Source organism: Delphinapterus leucas, chromosome 13 (assembly GCF_059928025.1).
Source record: "Delphinapterus leucas isolate spDelLeu-1000000601 "Yukka" chromosome 13, BTC_Dleu_Yukka2, whole genome shotgun sequence".
In the NCBI taxonomy this organism is placed as follows: domain Eukaryota; kingdom Metazoa; phylum Chordata; class Mammalia; order Artiodactyla; family Monodontidae; genus Delphinapterus; species Delphinapterus leucas.
Genome location: NC_143141.1, coordinates 2,761,318 through 2,777,259, shown reverse-complemented (window position 1 = coordinate 2,777,259; position 15,942 = coordinate 2,761,318). Strand labels below are relative to the sequence as shown.

The following is a 15,942-nucleotide window of genomic DNA, read 5'->3' as shown; positions in this document are numbered from 1 at the left end:
CTCTTGTAGGTGATGTGGAAAGTATGTTCTCTGGAGACTTTAATTGAAAGACGTTGTAAAAAATCGACGAGATGCTGATGGCTGTCTTTATAAAGCTTCATAGAAGGAACTTAAAGAAGGGCCACTAGGTGACAGTTTTGCTTAATACCTCCCCAAAGATGTTGTGCTTCTGACATTACTGTAGTTTATTCAACTGCCCCAGTCTCTTCCCAGTTTCAGGAGTTATCTCTGTTCCATAGTTGCAAAAACTGAAGAACTGTTGGGAAACTTGCCCAAGGTCTCAAAGCCAGTAAGTAAAGGAGCCAAAATAGGAGAGCAGGCAGCCTGGAAATGGAGCCAGTGACTCAGCTCTCCTGCTTCTCAGCAGCACGACTGTGGTGGAGAACTGGGGCCTGGATGGGTCACCGCCTGCCCGTGTCACGTGACCATCTGCTCATGGTGGACTGGTTCCTTACAGACTGAAAACAGCTAGAAAAGCTGGGCAAAACGTTGAGACAAACACAGAGCAGCAGAGAAGTAGACCTGCAGTAGTCTGTGGTGCTGGGGGGCAGAAATGGGAGATCAGGCCCCCTGAGGGGGCAGGGCCCCCAAAAGTCTATACACTGGGATCAAAGGCAAACTGGGAATAACACCAGACTATAATCAGTTACATTCCTCATTGAACTAAGGAGCCCTGCCCACCCTGGGTGCAGAAGCAAAGCAAACCCTCTTGGAGGACAGTAATACCATTGAGAACCTCAAAGTGTCTCTTTGATTTTATTTTTATACACAATATGTAGCATTCAAAGAAAAATTACCAGGAGACAAAACTAGACCAAAATCAAAGGGGGGGGGGAAGACATTAGAACAGACCCACAGATTTCGAGTTTTTATTTTATTTATTTATAAATTATTTATTTATTTCTATTTTTGGCTGCATTGGGTCTTCGTTGCTGTGCACAGGCTTTCTCTAGTTGTGTTGAGCGGGGACTACTCTTCGTTGCGGTGCGCGGGCTTCTCATTGCAGCGGCTTCTCTTGTGGCAGAGCACAGGCTCTAGATGCGCAGGCTTCAGTAGTTGCAGCATGGGGGCTCAGTAGTTGAGGCACGTGGGCTTAGTTGCTCTGTGGCATGTGGGATCTTCCCGGACTAGGGTTCGAACCCGTGTCCCCTGCATTGGCAGGCAGATTCTTAACCACTGCGCCACCAGGGAAGTCCAGATTTTGAGTTTTGAAATGCCGTCTTTAAGATATATGGATAAATAGGTTCAAGAAACTCAGCAAGATGAATGTGAGCAGAGAATTAGAAGTAATAAGGGAGAATCAAGTGAGAATCCTAGGACTAAAAAAATACAGTAACTGAAATTAAGGACTTGGTGGGTTTACAGCAGATTAAATGCAGCTGAAGAAAGGATTAGTAAATAGGAAGATAGCTCAGAGGAAGAGAGATTTTAGGATACACATGCAAAAAAATAAAAGGACAGAAAATACAGAAAAGAGCATAGAGATTTTGCTACAGACCGAACGTTTGTGTGTTGTCCTTCCCCCCCCAACTTTCTGCCTTGTTAAATTCATAGGCTGAAGCCTGATCCCCAATATGATGGGATTGGGAGGGAGCCCTCTTGAATGGGATTAGTGCCCTTATAAAAGAGACCCCAGAGAGCTCCCTGGCCCCTCTGCCACATGAGGACACAGTGAGAGGGTGGCTGGCTGTGAACCAGGAAGCAGGTCTTCACCAGACACTGAATCTCCCGGCTACTTCACCTTGGACTTCCAGCCTCCCAAACTGTGAGGAATACACTTCTGTCATTTTTAAACCACCCAGTTTACGGCATTCTGTTGTCGTAAACAGAACTAAGATTTACAGGACCAAGTGAGAGGTTTAACATACATGTAATTGGTGTCCCCAAAGAGGGGACGTCGGGGTGGGGGTGGACAGGAGGGTGGAGCCGTGTTTGAAGAGGGATGTGCCCCTGCCCCGTGACTCACTAGTGGCCGAGCCTAGTCTTCCAGTTTCAAGTTCAGCACCTTTAGAACATCTTTCATTGTGACATGTAATACACAAAAAATTTTCATTTAAAAAGTACTTGTTGAACCCAGGTCAGGAAGGTCAAAAAATAAGACCCAGGTCAAGGTCAAGAGATAGGACGTTGCCGGCCCTCTGGAAGCTACTCACATACCTGTATGTGCTTCCTGATTGCACCGTACCTCCTGCTAGAGATCACTGCTCCCTTTCACTGTGAGCTGGTTGTTTTCTTTACTGTTTTATTTTAGACGTATGTTTGTGTGTTTGGGTTCTGCCTGCTTCTGGTTTGTACAGTTGATATCGCACTGTGGCTGTTCTTACTTTCTTCTTTTGTCCACACTTTGCGAGATCGTTCAGTCCGTGTTGACGCATTCATTTTGTTGTGTGATGAAGTGTCCCCTCCTGTGTTTATTGACTCCTGCGGTGGACGTGAGGCACGTCAGCACCTGGGGCCAGCATGAGTAGTCCTGCTGCACCTGTACACGCTCCTCTGAACCCGAGCACGCCCTGGGGTGAAACAGCCGGGTCCTGGAGAAAGCGCGTCTTCAGCTTCTCGATGGTGCAGAGACCCTGTGTCCAGGCCCGCAGCAGTTCTGGCTCGTGCTCCCACCACCGGGAGGGGTTCCCGGTACAGCTCTGCCTGCCTCGGAAATGACCGTGGCTTGCTGGCTCTAGATGAGGGACTCACCCTGTACCCAGCATGGGAGGCGCACAGCACTCCCTCGTGTGGGCCTGCGTCTCCAGGTCATTCGCGCCCCAGCTGCTGGGCTGGTGGGTTTCGGTCCTCTTTCTCAATGCAGACAGGCCAGCAGACACCTGTCACGGTTCTGTGACAAGCTTAGGGTTAGAGCATCGCTGAGTCCTCCCGCCAGCACCCCCCGCCCGTGCAGGTGAGTGTGGCTCCGGCCTTCTTCACTCGACTCCCCAGAGGCTGTTTGGGAGCTGAGCCTGGAAGGATCACAGCCCTCGTGTACAAGGCCAATGGGGTCGACTTCTCAGGGATCGTGCGGGGCAAGTTCATTCTGCGTCTGGAGCAGCCGCGTCTCGGTCAGATCCAGGGGACCGGCTCAGTGTGAAGGGAAGAGAGTCCCTGCTGTCCCTTCTGGGGGCTTCCCCACAGGGACTGTCTAGAGCAGGGCCTGACTTCTCAGGACAGAGTCAGAAGGGCATCCACCGCCTGGGGGTGAGCTTGGCCCTTCGGAGCCGCCTCCTTCGAGAGGCTACTTAGCCCGTAAAGCTCATTCCTGTCTTGTCCTCGTGGCTCTGAGCATTTGAAAACACTTCTGGTGGTTGGCTCAGAGCCCACTTCTCCAACTGCATCAGCATCCCCGGGAGGGCTCATGAAACACAGATGGCTGGGCCCCGCCCCAGAGCTGCTGAATCAGGGGTTCCGTGGCGGGGCCTGAGCATTCGATCTTTCACCTGACAGATTCCCAGGAGATGCTTATGCTGTGGTCTTGGGAGCTCAATTTGAGAACCACTGATCCATTTCATCTTCAGGCTTCGTTTAGAATTTAGTGGTAACACGTAACAGTGCATTTTAGTACGTAGACTGGAAAATGTACTCCTGTTGAATTGAGATTTCCCCAAAGGTTCAGCAGCCCTGCTTGACATAAATTTAGTTCATTCTATGTCCTTGACTTCAAGGTTTCTACTCAGGAGCCCAGAAAATTAAAAATTACTTTCTCTGCTGCATTGGTTTTACTGCTGTAATGCACATACACACATGACACACCGTGATGTTAAATGAAGGAGCTTAAATTAAAAACAAATTCAGAGTCGTCTGTTGATCATGGGGCTTAATTAAAATTGAGCCTATCACATGCCGACTCTGACTGACTCACCTACTCCCTTCCTGCGATGCCACTTTGTCTGTGAATTGATTAAAGTATCTCTAAAAGTAGCTCAGTGCCTGGCTTGTGCTAAACTATAAAACTGAAGTCGCCTTCTGTCTTTATCTGAAGGCACAGACTTATGGCACAGAATGTATATGCTTATAAAAACTAACAGATGCTCGAAACTAAACGTCACTTCACAAAAACCTGAAGCCCCAGGAGAGAGCTGAGCGGTCCCTAGTGTGTATATGTGCTGCTGGACCCAGGGGCGTGGTGACTGCCCATGGAGCTTCTCCTTCACCCACCAGGACTGATCACCGTGTGACAGTGGCCCCAGGGCCAATGCTCTGGGCCATCCTGTGCAGAGCATCTGTCGGGCGGTACCTGTTTTAGTTTGTTCTATTTTCAAAACCATATACAACATGCAACTTGGGCGGGAATACTGAAAACACTGAGGCCAGCTCGCATCCATCGTGTTCAGTTTCCGGAAGATAGTAGTGATTTGAGAATTGTGCAGGGTGATTACTTAGAGTGTCCTTCTGTGCTGTTTAGCTGGTTGACAGGGTCATCGTGACATCAGCGTTCGTGATGATTCCTTTTTCTTGAGGGGCCATCCAAGGCCCCTGCACCCCATCCGCACTCGCCCTCCTGGGCTGGCTCAGAAGATCTTCACCTCATGGTGATTCATTTCTAAGAGATCAAGTTGGGGAAATAATTTTCAAGTTCTGTGTCTCCTTCCCCACCTGCTCTGGGCCCCTAATCCTCCAATGGCCGTGATTCTGAAACTAATACATAGCCCAAGGCCTAATCAGAGATAAAACTTCCTGTCTCTTCCTGGGTTTCCTCCAAGTCGTCAAGCCCTGGGTTTAGTATGGAGATAAGGTGAGGTTTTTCCCTTAAACATTTGTTTTTATTTGGTCGGTTTGGGGCAAAGGGACACGCAAATACAAACTATATATCCATGTGTCTCTGAGATGCGTTTCTGCCGACAGCTGTGACAGGTGGCAGCCCGCCCCAGAGTTGGATTTTCTCAGACCCCCATTTCCCTGAGTTGTCATTCGTTTATATGGAGTGATCTCTTGTTTTGCAAGATTTGTACACCTTAAATCAACTGTTTGCAGAGTCGTCGTAAAAGCCAGTGGATGGGGGCGGGGTGCTTGCTGGTTTTGTCCTGATGGGAGGGATGCGAAGCAGGGGCCGGGCTGGTGGGTGCTCACCAGCAATAAGTTGCTGGGTTTGGAGAAAGGAGGCAGCCTGGTCTAGGAATCCAGTTTAGACCTGGATTATCCGGCTCCCACCATCCATAGGGCTCCCTGCGGAATACAGCCGTGGATTAGACACGGCCCCACCCGGCCTGCTGCGTCAGGACGCCTTCTGCTGGACAGTAGCCAAGGTGGGCAGAGCTAGTCCGGTTTGGATGGGGAGGCTTCTCCAGGGTGGTCAGCTTGTGAGCTGAGACCTACAGGAATGGTCGACCAAGGAGGGGGACAAAAGCTGGCTCAAACCACATGAACAGGAGTGAAAATGGGACTGGGGTTGGGAGGGGCATCCTTCTGTCTCATTGGTCGGATCTGGGAAAGCGGGGACAGGTGACACAGCCCTGGGTGGGCCGTGGTGGGTGGCTGGGTTTTATTCTGAGGCCACTGAGGGAGGCCAGTGTCCACCCTCCTCTCCCTCAGCCACGCCGGCCACTTAGTGCCTCCGTTGAGGCAGGACCCTCTCCCTTTCTTCACCGACGTCCCCCCTCCCCTCTTCAGTGCTCACCCACCAGCGCGCGTCTCGGGCCCAGGTCCGGTTTCTGTGGAGGCCTTTCCTGACCTCCCGCCCCGAGTTTAAATGCCCTGTGCCACCTCAGTACTCTCTCCTTTCTCTCTGCAGAACTCAGCACAATTTGCGCCTATGTACCAGCTCCTTCTTTATCCGTTTCCCCCACTGGATGGTCACTTCCAAGAGAGCAGAAACCTATGTAGAGCATACATGCTGTGCTCTCATGCACACGCAGCCAGGGCATGGCCTGTTTGGTGTGAGTCCATGTTCAGTAAATAATTGTTTATCGAATTCAGCAATACTTTTTTTCCCCAAAGAATATTCCTCATTCAATGTCTTACCCTACATATTTTTCAATAAATGAGATGAAAGACTAATTTTAATAAAAGTAATAATATCTTTCTAAAATATAATATATTCACATATACGTAGGGCACTGACATAATCACAAATTTAAACATTTCTCAATAAAATCTCTACATGAACCATAGTATAGCCGCCTCTGGGATACTATGAACCATGTTAAAATGCAACCAGAATTTTCCACTGCTCTTAAAGTATTTATTTTTAAATAGCTGAGAATTAGAAAAATTTAAAATTTTTAAATGGACATATAGTTGATGTACGATATTCTGTAAGTTACAGGTGTACAACGTAGTCATTCACCGTTTTTAAAGGTTATACTCCATTTACAGTTATTATAAAGTACTGGCTATATTCCCCTTGTTGTACAATATATCCTTGTAGCTTATTTTATACCTAAAGTGTATACCTCTTAATCCCCTACTGCTATATTGCCCCTCCCCGCTTCCCTCTCCCCACTGGTAACCACTAGTTTGTTCCCTATATCTGTGAGTCAGCTTCTTTTTTATGTTCGCTAGTTTGTTGTATTTCTTAGATTCCACATGTAAGTGAGATCATACAGTGTTTGTCTTTCTCTGCCTGACTTCTTCACTTAGCATAATGCCCTCCGAGTCCATCCACGTTGCTGCAAATGACAAAATTTCATTCTTTTTTATGAATGAGTAGTATTCCATTGTATATATGTACCACATCTTTTTTATACATTCATCTGTTGACGGACACTTGGGCTGCTTCTGCACCTTGGCAATTGTAAATAATGCTGCTAAGAAATGTTGGGCTGCATGTATCTTTTTGAATTAGCATTTTGGGGTTTTTTTTTTTGGATATATACCCAGCAGTGGAATTGCTGGGTCATATGGCAGTTCTATTTTTAGTGTTTTGAGAAACCTCCCTACTGTTCTCCATGGTGGCTGCACCAATTTACATTCCCACCAACAGCGCAAGAGGGTTTCCTTTTCTCCACGCTCTCTCCCAACATTTGTTATTTGCGTTCTTTTTGATGACAGTCATTCTGACAGGTGTGAGGTCGTATCTCCTTGTGGTTCTGATTTGCATTTCCCTGATGATTAAACGATGTTGAGCATCTTCTCATGTGCCTGTTGGCCACCTTCATTTCCTCTCTGGAAAATCTCTATGCCGTTCGTCTGCCCATTTTTTTAATTGGGTCGTTTGTTTTTTGATATTGAGTTGTATGAGCTGTTTATATATGTTGGATATATATAAATAACCCCTTATTGGTCACATCATTTGCAAGTATTTTCTCACATTCAGTAGGTTGTCTTTTCATTTTGTCGATGGTTTCTTTTCCTTTGCTGCGCAAAAGCTTTTAAGTTTAATTAGGTCCCATTTGTTTATTTTTGCTTTTATTTCCTTTGCTTTAGGAGACAGATCCAAAAATATATTGCTACAATTTATGTCAGAGTGTTCTGCCTATGTTTTCCTCTCGGAGTTTTATGGATTCCAATCTTACATTTAGGTCTTTAATCCATTTCGAGTTTATTTTTGTATATGATGTTAGAGAAATGTTCTAATTTCATTCTTTACAAGTGGCTGTCCAACTTTCCCAGCACCGCTTACTGAAGAGACTGTCTTTTCTCTCTTGTATATTCTTGCTTCCTTTGTCGTAGATTGATTGACCATAGGTGTGTGGGTTTATTTGGGGGCTCTCTTTTCTGTTCCATAGACCTATGTGTCTGTTTTTGTGCCAGCACCACGCTGTTGGGTGAACTTCTAATAGTGGTAGAAGTTAGAGAAAGTGAAACTTCTAGCTGCTGCCTGTATAGAAATCACTTTTTACAAATTCAGGAAATAGCTTGGGGAAATGAAGATTTAACACCGGTTAACACTGGTGCTGTCCATTCCATAACGAGTCTCCAAATAACGTTATTTTCAAATAACGAAATACATTTAGCACCGAAACCCTACTAAGCAAAGTGTCAGTTTTCTTCACTGCAGAACACGAGCATCTCAGCCGGCCTCTGGGTCATTGTAAAGACCAGGAGCCGCCCCGGGCATGGACGCAGAGCCCGGTGCCCCGCCCCCGGCCCTGCTCGTGGCTCGTGGCTCGTGGCTCATGGCCCAGGGCCGGGTGGTAACTGGTGTCCTCTTTCCTCTGCAGCCCAGTGACTTCTCCGTGTCTCTCAAAGCGTCAGGGAAGAACAAGCATTTCAAGGTGCAACTGGTGGACAACGTCTACTGCATCGGGCAGCGGCGCTTCCACACCATGGACGAGCTGGTGGATCACTACAAGAAGGCCCCCATCTTCACCAGCGAGCACGGGGAGAAGCTCTACCTCGTCCGGGCGCTGCAGTGAGCCCAGTGGACGCGCCCCGGAAAGGCGCCCCGGCCCGGGCCCTCCCGCAGGCCCACTCCCGGTGGCCGCCCCGTCCTTGCTCTCTCCAGCTGGTTTCCCTTTCTGCCCGGGTCGGTTCGTTTGCCATCCGCCCTCCTTTGCCGTCCCAGGCCCTCCTGGACGGTTTTGGTGATGGGGAGGTGAAAGGGGACGAGTCAGATCACTTTAATTCCTTCTCCGTGGGATCCAGCCTTAGTCTGTTCAAATCGCTCATGCCAGCCAACCCCCCCCCTTTAAAGACATCGGGTGCGGTTTGGATGCACCGGAGCCGCCCTTACTTCCGTGAGCCACAGCGCACGTGACAGCGGGGCCGGGCCCTGGGTGGCACCTGCCCAGGGGCCACCTGTCCTGGTCCCGGCATCCCTGGATCTGTGTCATTTGCGTTCACACAGCTCCCAGACTCTCCGGGGGTGACCCCGGGCACTCGTAGCAATACTGGAACCACCGGGTGAGACGGGAGGGAAGAAGCTGTCCAGTGCCTTTGGGGCTGCACTTGCAATAAAGAAAAGAGGTCCTGGAAAGTCGGTCCGGAGACTCGGAAAGACAGAGGTTTCGGAAATGTTCCCCCAGGATGTGCCATCGGCCTATAGTGCTTTTTCCTCTTGCCCTTCGGCTCGTTTCAATCTCACAATGACGTATTTAATTCTCAAAGTAATATGTATTGTAGCCATTTGTTGACACTAATACATATGATTAAGGAAGACAGCTGATCTTTGGGGAAGGGGAGCAACCAACACTTCACACACACACACACACACACACTATATATATATATATATAAAATTTGCTTTACAGGGAAATTTTTCAGGGTTTACAAAAGGATATGTGATTGGTGGTAGGAGATACAGAATGTTTATGAAGAAATTGCATTTTCTTTTTTCTTTACATTTGAACTCCTTTATAGTTTAAATATACACTCTTGAGATGGGCACATTCCTACAGCTGAGGAAGGGGTCTTGAGACCTCCTAAACTTGCATACTCAGTTTTTTGGATATTGTAATAAAAAAGTATTATGACACGACTCTGTGTGTGTTCATCTGTGGCAAAGCTCGGACTCAGCGATGGGACAGGAGCCCCTGCAGCCTTTCCTGAAATGCTCAGTGCCCGAAGCGGGGAGCGTTTCTAGAGAGGTGTTCTAACAAATTTATCACTTGTGTGTTTTCTTTTTCTACCGCCGCATTTTTGTATCTTGAAATAATTTTAATTAGAGCGACTCCAAGAGAAACCGGAATCTCAAGCTTGCCTTTACTCTTCCTTTACTCTTTGGAAATTATCTGTTAAAAATATTTCACCAAACTGTCGTCAGCTAGCCCTCCCTCCCCCAGCTTTCCTCTCCCCGCTCCGGCTTTCCTCTCCCCTGTCCCGCCTGCCTTCCGTGCGCTCGGGAAAGCCTTTGTCGAGCCCCCAAGGGCACTGGGCACCGGGAATACAGAGCCACAGGGCACGGCCTTGGCGCCCCCATGGCTGATCACAGGGGATGTGTGCTCAGCGCTCCCTCTGGGCCGGCCATGGCATCCTCGTCCCAGCTCCTCGAGGCCGTCCTGGGATCGTCCCCATCACACAGATGGAGAAGGTGAGGGACAGGTGATCGCACGGGGCACGGCTGGTGCCTCGTGGGGCAGGTGACAAGCCCAGGACTCTGGCTTTGGGGCCATGCCCTCCCAACAGCAGCCGGTGAGGCTTCCAGGAGAAGTAAGGTATGTGGTGAGAGTTTCAACTGAATCTGCCATTCCTGTTCTCTGTGAGTTCATTGTATCTTTAGTTGTTGCCTTGGAAATTAGACATCTGGTGTCTGGGACCTGAAGTTGCGGGCACCTCGTTACATAAGAATAGAGCTCTCCAGGTGAGTGAGGCAGACCATCACCTTAGCCAAAACAGGCGGGTTGTGGACGATGTCATGGAAATCCCACTTCCTCCCGACTCTCTGATCTGCCTGCTGTGTGTACCATGTCGACATCATGCGGGAATCCCTCTACACCGTGAGTGCCTGGACAGCAGAAACACTGATTTACACAGCAATTCAGGAGGAAGCAGTTAAAGGACACACTACAGACACGTTTTGGCTTCAGGAACTTCTTTAAGGCTTATAGTTGCCATTGACAATTATTTTTCATCTCAAACGACCGTGTGGGAGTCTCCAGCTGCGTGGGGTCGATCAGGATTCGTATCTATGCGCTCCGGGACATATGCGCTCCGGGACGTCCTAGCACCAGGTGGGCCAGCGGAGCGTGAACTGCTAGTCCCAGTATGAGCCTGTCGATAGAGTGGGTGCGGGGGAGGGGATGCCAGGCAGGGTCCCCGTGTGGTTTGGAGTGTGGACCACCGACGCTCTGTCCAGGTGGCACTTGTACCATCACCTTCCTGCCTGGCCAGAGATTTCCTGGTCAAATCTGGTTTTGCCATTCCCTTGCCTCTTTGCACAGACAGCAGAGGACAATAAGGTCGATTCTGCTCATTAGTTTGCATTAAACGTGCCTTCATTTTCCACTAATGGCCTGTGAATTACAGTCTGGAGCTACCAGGCTCTTCACGAGTGGCTTTTGCCAAATGCCATTAAATCCTGTTTCTAGGAGCTAAAACTGTCCATCTTCTCTTCCAAAGTGCCTCACACATTAAAGTCTTAAATTGTAAATTAGAATCTTTGTATCTCCTGAAACCCTGACATTTCCAAACAAAGCATTTCTGGTGCCTTACAGTTTTGTCTTTGGTTTCTGTGTACTGACTGGTTTATAATCTACTCTTTTCGCCATTTCTACCGCCCAGCGCCAGAATGCCAGAATAATTTTTCAAGACCAAAGTTCAGAACTGAGAGGATAAAAAAGCTTGAAAGTATTCTTTTAAAATGCTGCTTTTCAATAAACACAGGTCTAGTTTTGGCCAGTTGCTCACTAGAATCCTGCATTATTCATCTGTGAGTGTTTGATTCACGTAATTAACATCATTTCCGCTCTAACACCTGGCCCGGGTGCCCTCTGCTGTCCCCAGAAACAGCCTCCCCCGTCCAGATGTGGCCGCTCCGGTGGGAGTGCTGGGTCATCCTTCTTGGCCCCATGACTTCAAGCAAATTATCCAGCCTTTCTGAGTGTTTGCGCTCAAGTCAGTAGGGCTGCTTCCACCTCTGTACTGAGGGTCGTGCGGGGTCAGCTGGGGTGGCGCCCTGGACAGGATCGTATGCTGTGGCCACGACCACAGGGGACGCCAGCCAGGCCTCCATGTGTCACGTGACCCGCGTGACCCTGCCCTCGCTCCCCGTGGGCTTCCTCAGGGGCCCCACCCAGAGCTCTGGCCCCAGGAGGCCCTCAGGGAGCGTGGTCCTCAGCCTGCGGTCTTAGAGCCAACCCGCCCCCTCTCTTAGAGCTCAGCCTCATCCAGCGTTTGAAGACGTGCTGCTCCAGCCAACTCCTCCAACTGGAGCTGCAGCCCCAAAGCCACGCTCGACCGCATCCTCACTTGGGTAGCTGACAAGCCCGCATCCCTGGAGGTCACCTCTCTTGAGGGGGACACCCCTTGGTTTTCTCCATGTTACTGGGAGGAAGCCCTCACCTTTCTCGGCCCCAGCTGGCAGTGCCGTAGCCGTCGAGCGTCGGGCAAAAGCTGAACACGCCAACAACCAAAGGTCCTGAAGACCTTTGCCCTGTCTCAGCTGCCGTCGCTGTGACAAAATACCGTAACCGAGTGGTGTGGAAACAGCAGATTTACTCCTCACGGTTCTGGAGGCTGGAGGTCTGAGGTGACGGCGTCAGCATGGCAGGGCTCTGGCGAGGGCCTCCCAGTTTGCAGACCTCCGACTTGGACCCTCCAGTGGTGGAGAGAGAGCCAGCGGCCCTCCGGCTGCTCTGATGAGGGTGCTAACCCCTTCAGGGTGCTCCACCCTCACCACCTCATCGCCGCCCGAAGGCCCGACTCCTGACACCTCCCGGGCCAGCGGGTTGCCTCTTCTGAGCACTTCGCTGGACGTGCCGTGTACCTAGTTAATATGCACACGTTACTGTAGGTTCCGAGGGTCGACAGATGTGTTTACGGTTCTCTGGCTGCTCTCGCTATGTGGTTGATGCTGACGACTTGAATGGATTGTAAAAGAAAGTTTTGTTTTTTTGAGTCTACCTCTTTCATGGTAGAAAATGCAGTTTTCTATTGCATTGCAAATATTACAAAAAACTATTGCAATACAAATATTTTTTAACTTAGAGGCAATGGAAAAAGTTGGACGTACTAAAAATATACACTTGTTCCGAGGAAGGTGACCAGGAAAATTAAAAGTATAATTCTTCGATCAAGACACTGCCATTTTAGGGGAATGACGATAGTCTCCTAAGTTCTTAAGCAGGATGTCATCAGATGACAGGTTTGATGACAATCTTTTCCATGTACAGCAAACTACCCTAAAGGAAGAAACTGGAGAAGTGGGATCCCTCCACCACCAGATTCTGTTGGGGGGCCGGATGCAGACATGCAGCCTGGAGCACCCTCTTCTCAGCAGGTGGTACCCCACTGCCGGATACAGCGATTCAGACCTGGAGGGTAACAGCTACATCCGCGAGAAGACACTCCTCCACGAGCTTCTCAACTGCGCTGATACCCACTGGAGGGCAGGGGCTCCCAGTACCTTCTTTGGGTAGTGGGGCCGGCACGGCAGGTATTATTCTGTCTCCCACTCTGTGTGCACACCTCCTGCAGCCTCACAGCCTGCCCTTTCTGTGCCTTGTCTGGAGAGAAACATCTGGTTGTCAATGACTAGAATGGGCTTTTTTAAAACACAGAAAACCAAACCAATCCTTATTTGCCTGCACCTCCACTTGGATCTCTCCTAGCACAGCTCCCAGCCTCACAAGCTAACTGGAAAGACGGTGATGTTCCATCCTGGGGGGGAGGCCCTGTTACTTGACTGGAAGTCACTACTGAAGATGGATGAGCCTGACGGCTGGTATAAAAACCCACTGCATGGACATATATACACTACCAAGTGTGAAATAGAGAGCTAGTGGGAAGCAGCCGCATAGCACAGGGAGATCAGCTCGGTGCTTTGTGACCACCTAGAGGGGTGGGATAGGCAAGGTGGGAGGGAGGGAGACGCAAGAGGGAGGGGATATGGGAATATATGTATACGTAGAGCTGATTCACTTTGTTATACAGCAGCAACTAACACACTGTTGTAAAGCAGTTATACTCCAACAAAGATGTTTAAAAAAACTCACGATGACAGTGTCTTAAAATGCATGGCCTCCTCCCCAGGGGACGGGCATTTGACCAGCTCCTAAGCTCGGCTCGGGGACCAGGTTCTGCAGCCAAAGTCAGGAACCAAAGACCAGAGCCTTGTACTCGAGCTCCCGCTGATGGGTGAGCCTGTGGAAGAGTAGGTCGCGGCCTGGGGAAACCCCAAGGCCAAGGAGGCGGCGGTCCTCCCTTCCTGGCTGTTGAACTGCAGCTTTGGCGTCCACCTTGGATCCAAGCCCAAGCCTGACCTGGGTCACTCCAGCTGCATGACCTCCGCCAAGTCCTGAAACCCCTGTGCCTTCATGGCCTTGGAAGCACGGGTGCAGACCTACTCTCTGGTCAGCCATTTAAGGTGATACCATAACTGTTAGACGTCATCATACGTGTAGATAAGGTACCATAACTGTTAGACGTCATCATACGTGTAGATAAGGTACCATAACTGTTAGACGTCATCATACGTGTAGATAAGGTGAGCTGCTTTGCATAATAACGTAAAATGCTTAGACTTTGTACAGCCTGTTAAATGATCGTAATGAAAAGGGAAAATAGATTAATGTGCTGAATTATTATCTAAATGAAGCCATTGGTAATCCGAGTTTCCAGACCACATCTGCTGGTGGGACCACGGAGCCCTGGTTCAAACGATTTCAACCTGGAACATGGGTCTAGTCACAGATGGAATTCAGACGCAGAATTCCTTTCTACAAAGACCAGGAGCTCCCTTCCAAGGCCATGAATAGTAGAGAATAATAATAAGGCATGACCTTGAAGTAATGAAACCAATGAACATATTTGCCCAACCAGAATGCAGATGTCCAAACAGATGTTAATTCATCACCGGTCACATTCGGTGTCGGAGGTTTAGGGGCAACATCTTTGCTGAAGTGCTTTGGCTCGTTCCTTGGAGGAAGCCCATCTCTACTGTGGTGCAGCCTTTGACTCCCCGTGGTAGATCCTTAGGGCTGTTGTTTTGTATTTTGGGGGTTTTTTTTAGGTGGGAATGGTGACCTTGGTTATAAAACTATCTAGAAATTATTTTAAGGAATTGGTGACATTTTATTTTCTTCACACTTTCTAATATTTCCCAAATGTTCTACAGTGGATATGAATGATCGGACCGAAAAGTACATTTTTAAAAATTCTTCATTTTTTAAATGGCATGGACCAAAATTGGGTGAATAAAAATCAGTGTCCAATCGGTTGCACTGGTTGTAGAAAAATATTTAGGAGAGAGATTTCTGCTGCTGACTTTGCTTGGTTTCTGGTGGTATTAGAAAATACTTTTATCTTTAGTCAATGTTTTCATCAAAAACGCCTGTTAGAAACCTGTTTGTCAATTTTTAAAATGTAACGAAGTCAGTTAACAGCACGGTGGATGGTGCAGAATACTGAATTCGTAATCTAGGTCATCTGGAAAGATTCCTTGAGAGCCTTCTCAGTGAAGCCTCCCTGACCATCCTGATCACCCTTATTCTGCTCTTATTTCCCCCCCATAGTACTTACCAATTTCTGACATCCTGGATAATTCCCTAATTTTCTCTGGTTACTATTTACTGTCTGTACACACACACCTCGCAGGGCTGGAATGAAGTTCCACAAGGGTGGGGATCTTGTGTTGTCAACAGTGTTTAGCACGTAGTAGGTACTCAATATTTGTCTAATAGCTCTGCTTGAATCAACCTGAGAGGAAAGTGGACTCAGTCCTTTCATCCCTGACGTGCCTTGAGGATGCCCTTGAAAAAGATGCTTGCTTGGCTGGGAATGGTTAGCGCATCCATATTTTTGCTTTCAAAAGTCTAGGTGGAGTTCCATCATCTTTCCGGCTTTTGGTCAGCCCAGCTCTGTCTCCGTCTGTGTTCCCATCCCCCACCCACCTCATCACCTGCTCCTGCCTTTCTCGAGCAGCCCCGCACCACCTCTTCCTCCGTGAGGGGCTCACGGGCTCCCGGTTCACAGCGCCCTGCTGCGCTGAGTAGGAACTACCAGCCGCGCTGCCTTGCCTATTGCCTCCCCTCAACCATCCGTCCTTCCCGGATATGGGCTTCCACCTCCTCACTTCGCTGCTAGGAAGGCCCATCCGCTCCTTCCTGCCCACAGACACGATGACGTCCAAACTCCAGAAGCCGGCGCGATCCCGCTGCCCTTGGCCCCTCAGGTCCTCGGCGTCTCCTGATCAAAACTAGGTTCTCACAATCCCACAGACAGGCTCTGGCAGGCACTCCCGCCTCCCTTCTGCGGCCGTTTTTGTAATAAGAATGACTGCGCATTAGGCCCGCGTCCCAGCCTCCTCCCCACGTCCTCCTTAGTCACGCTGCCCCTCCGGGAAGACCTCGGCGTGTATCTGTGCCCAGCTGCTGCTAGCCAGCCTCTCTGTGTGTCTGCGTCTCCTCTCTCCCGTCAGAC

General features: G+C 49.2%; 1 protein-coding gene across 5 annotated transcripts in view; it reads left to right on the top strand.

The window, feature by feature from the left end:
* The window catches only part of NCK2 (NCK adaptor protein 2), a 100,711-nt gene extending 91,368 nt beyond the window's left edge, over nt 1-9,343 (top strand). For all 5 annotated transcript variants that reach the window (XM_089922549.1, XM_089922550.1, XM_089922548.1 and 2 more), the window contains one exon: nt 8,088-9,343. In XM_089922549.1, coding sequence (XP_089778675.1) covers nt 8,088-8,282 — 195 coding nt within the window. In that variant the 3' untranslated portion in view covers nt 8,283-9,343. The remainder of the gene's footprint in view (nt 1-8,087) is intronic.
* Nucleotides 9,344-15,942: the final 6,599 nt, after the last annotated feature.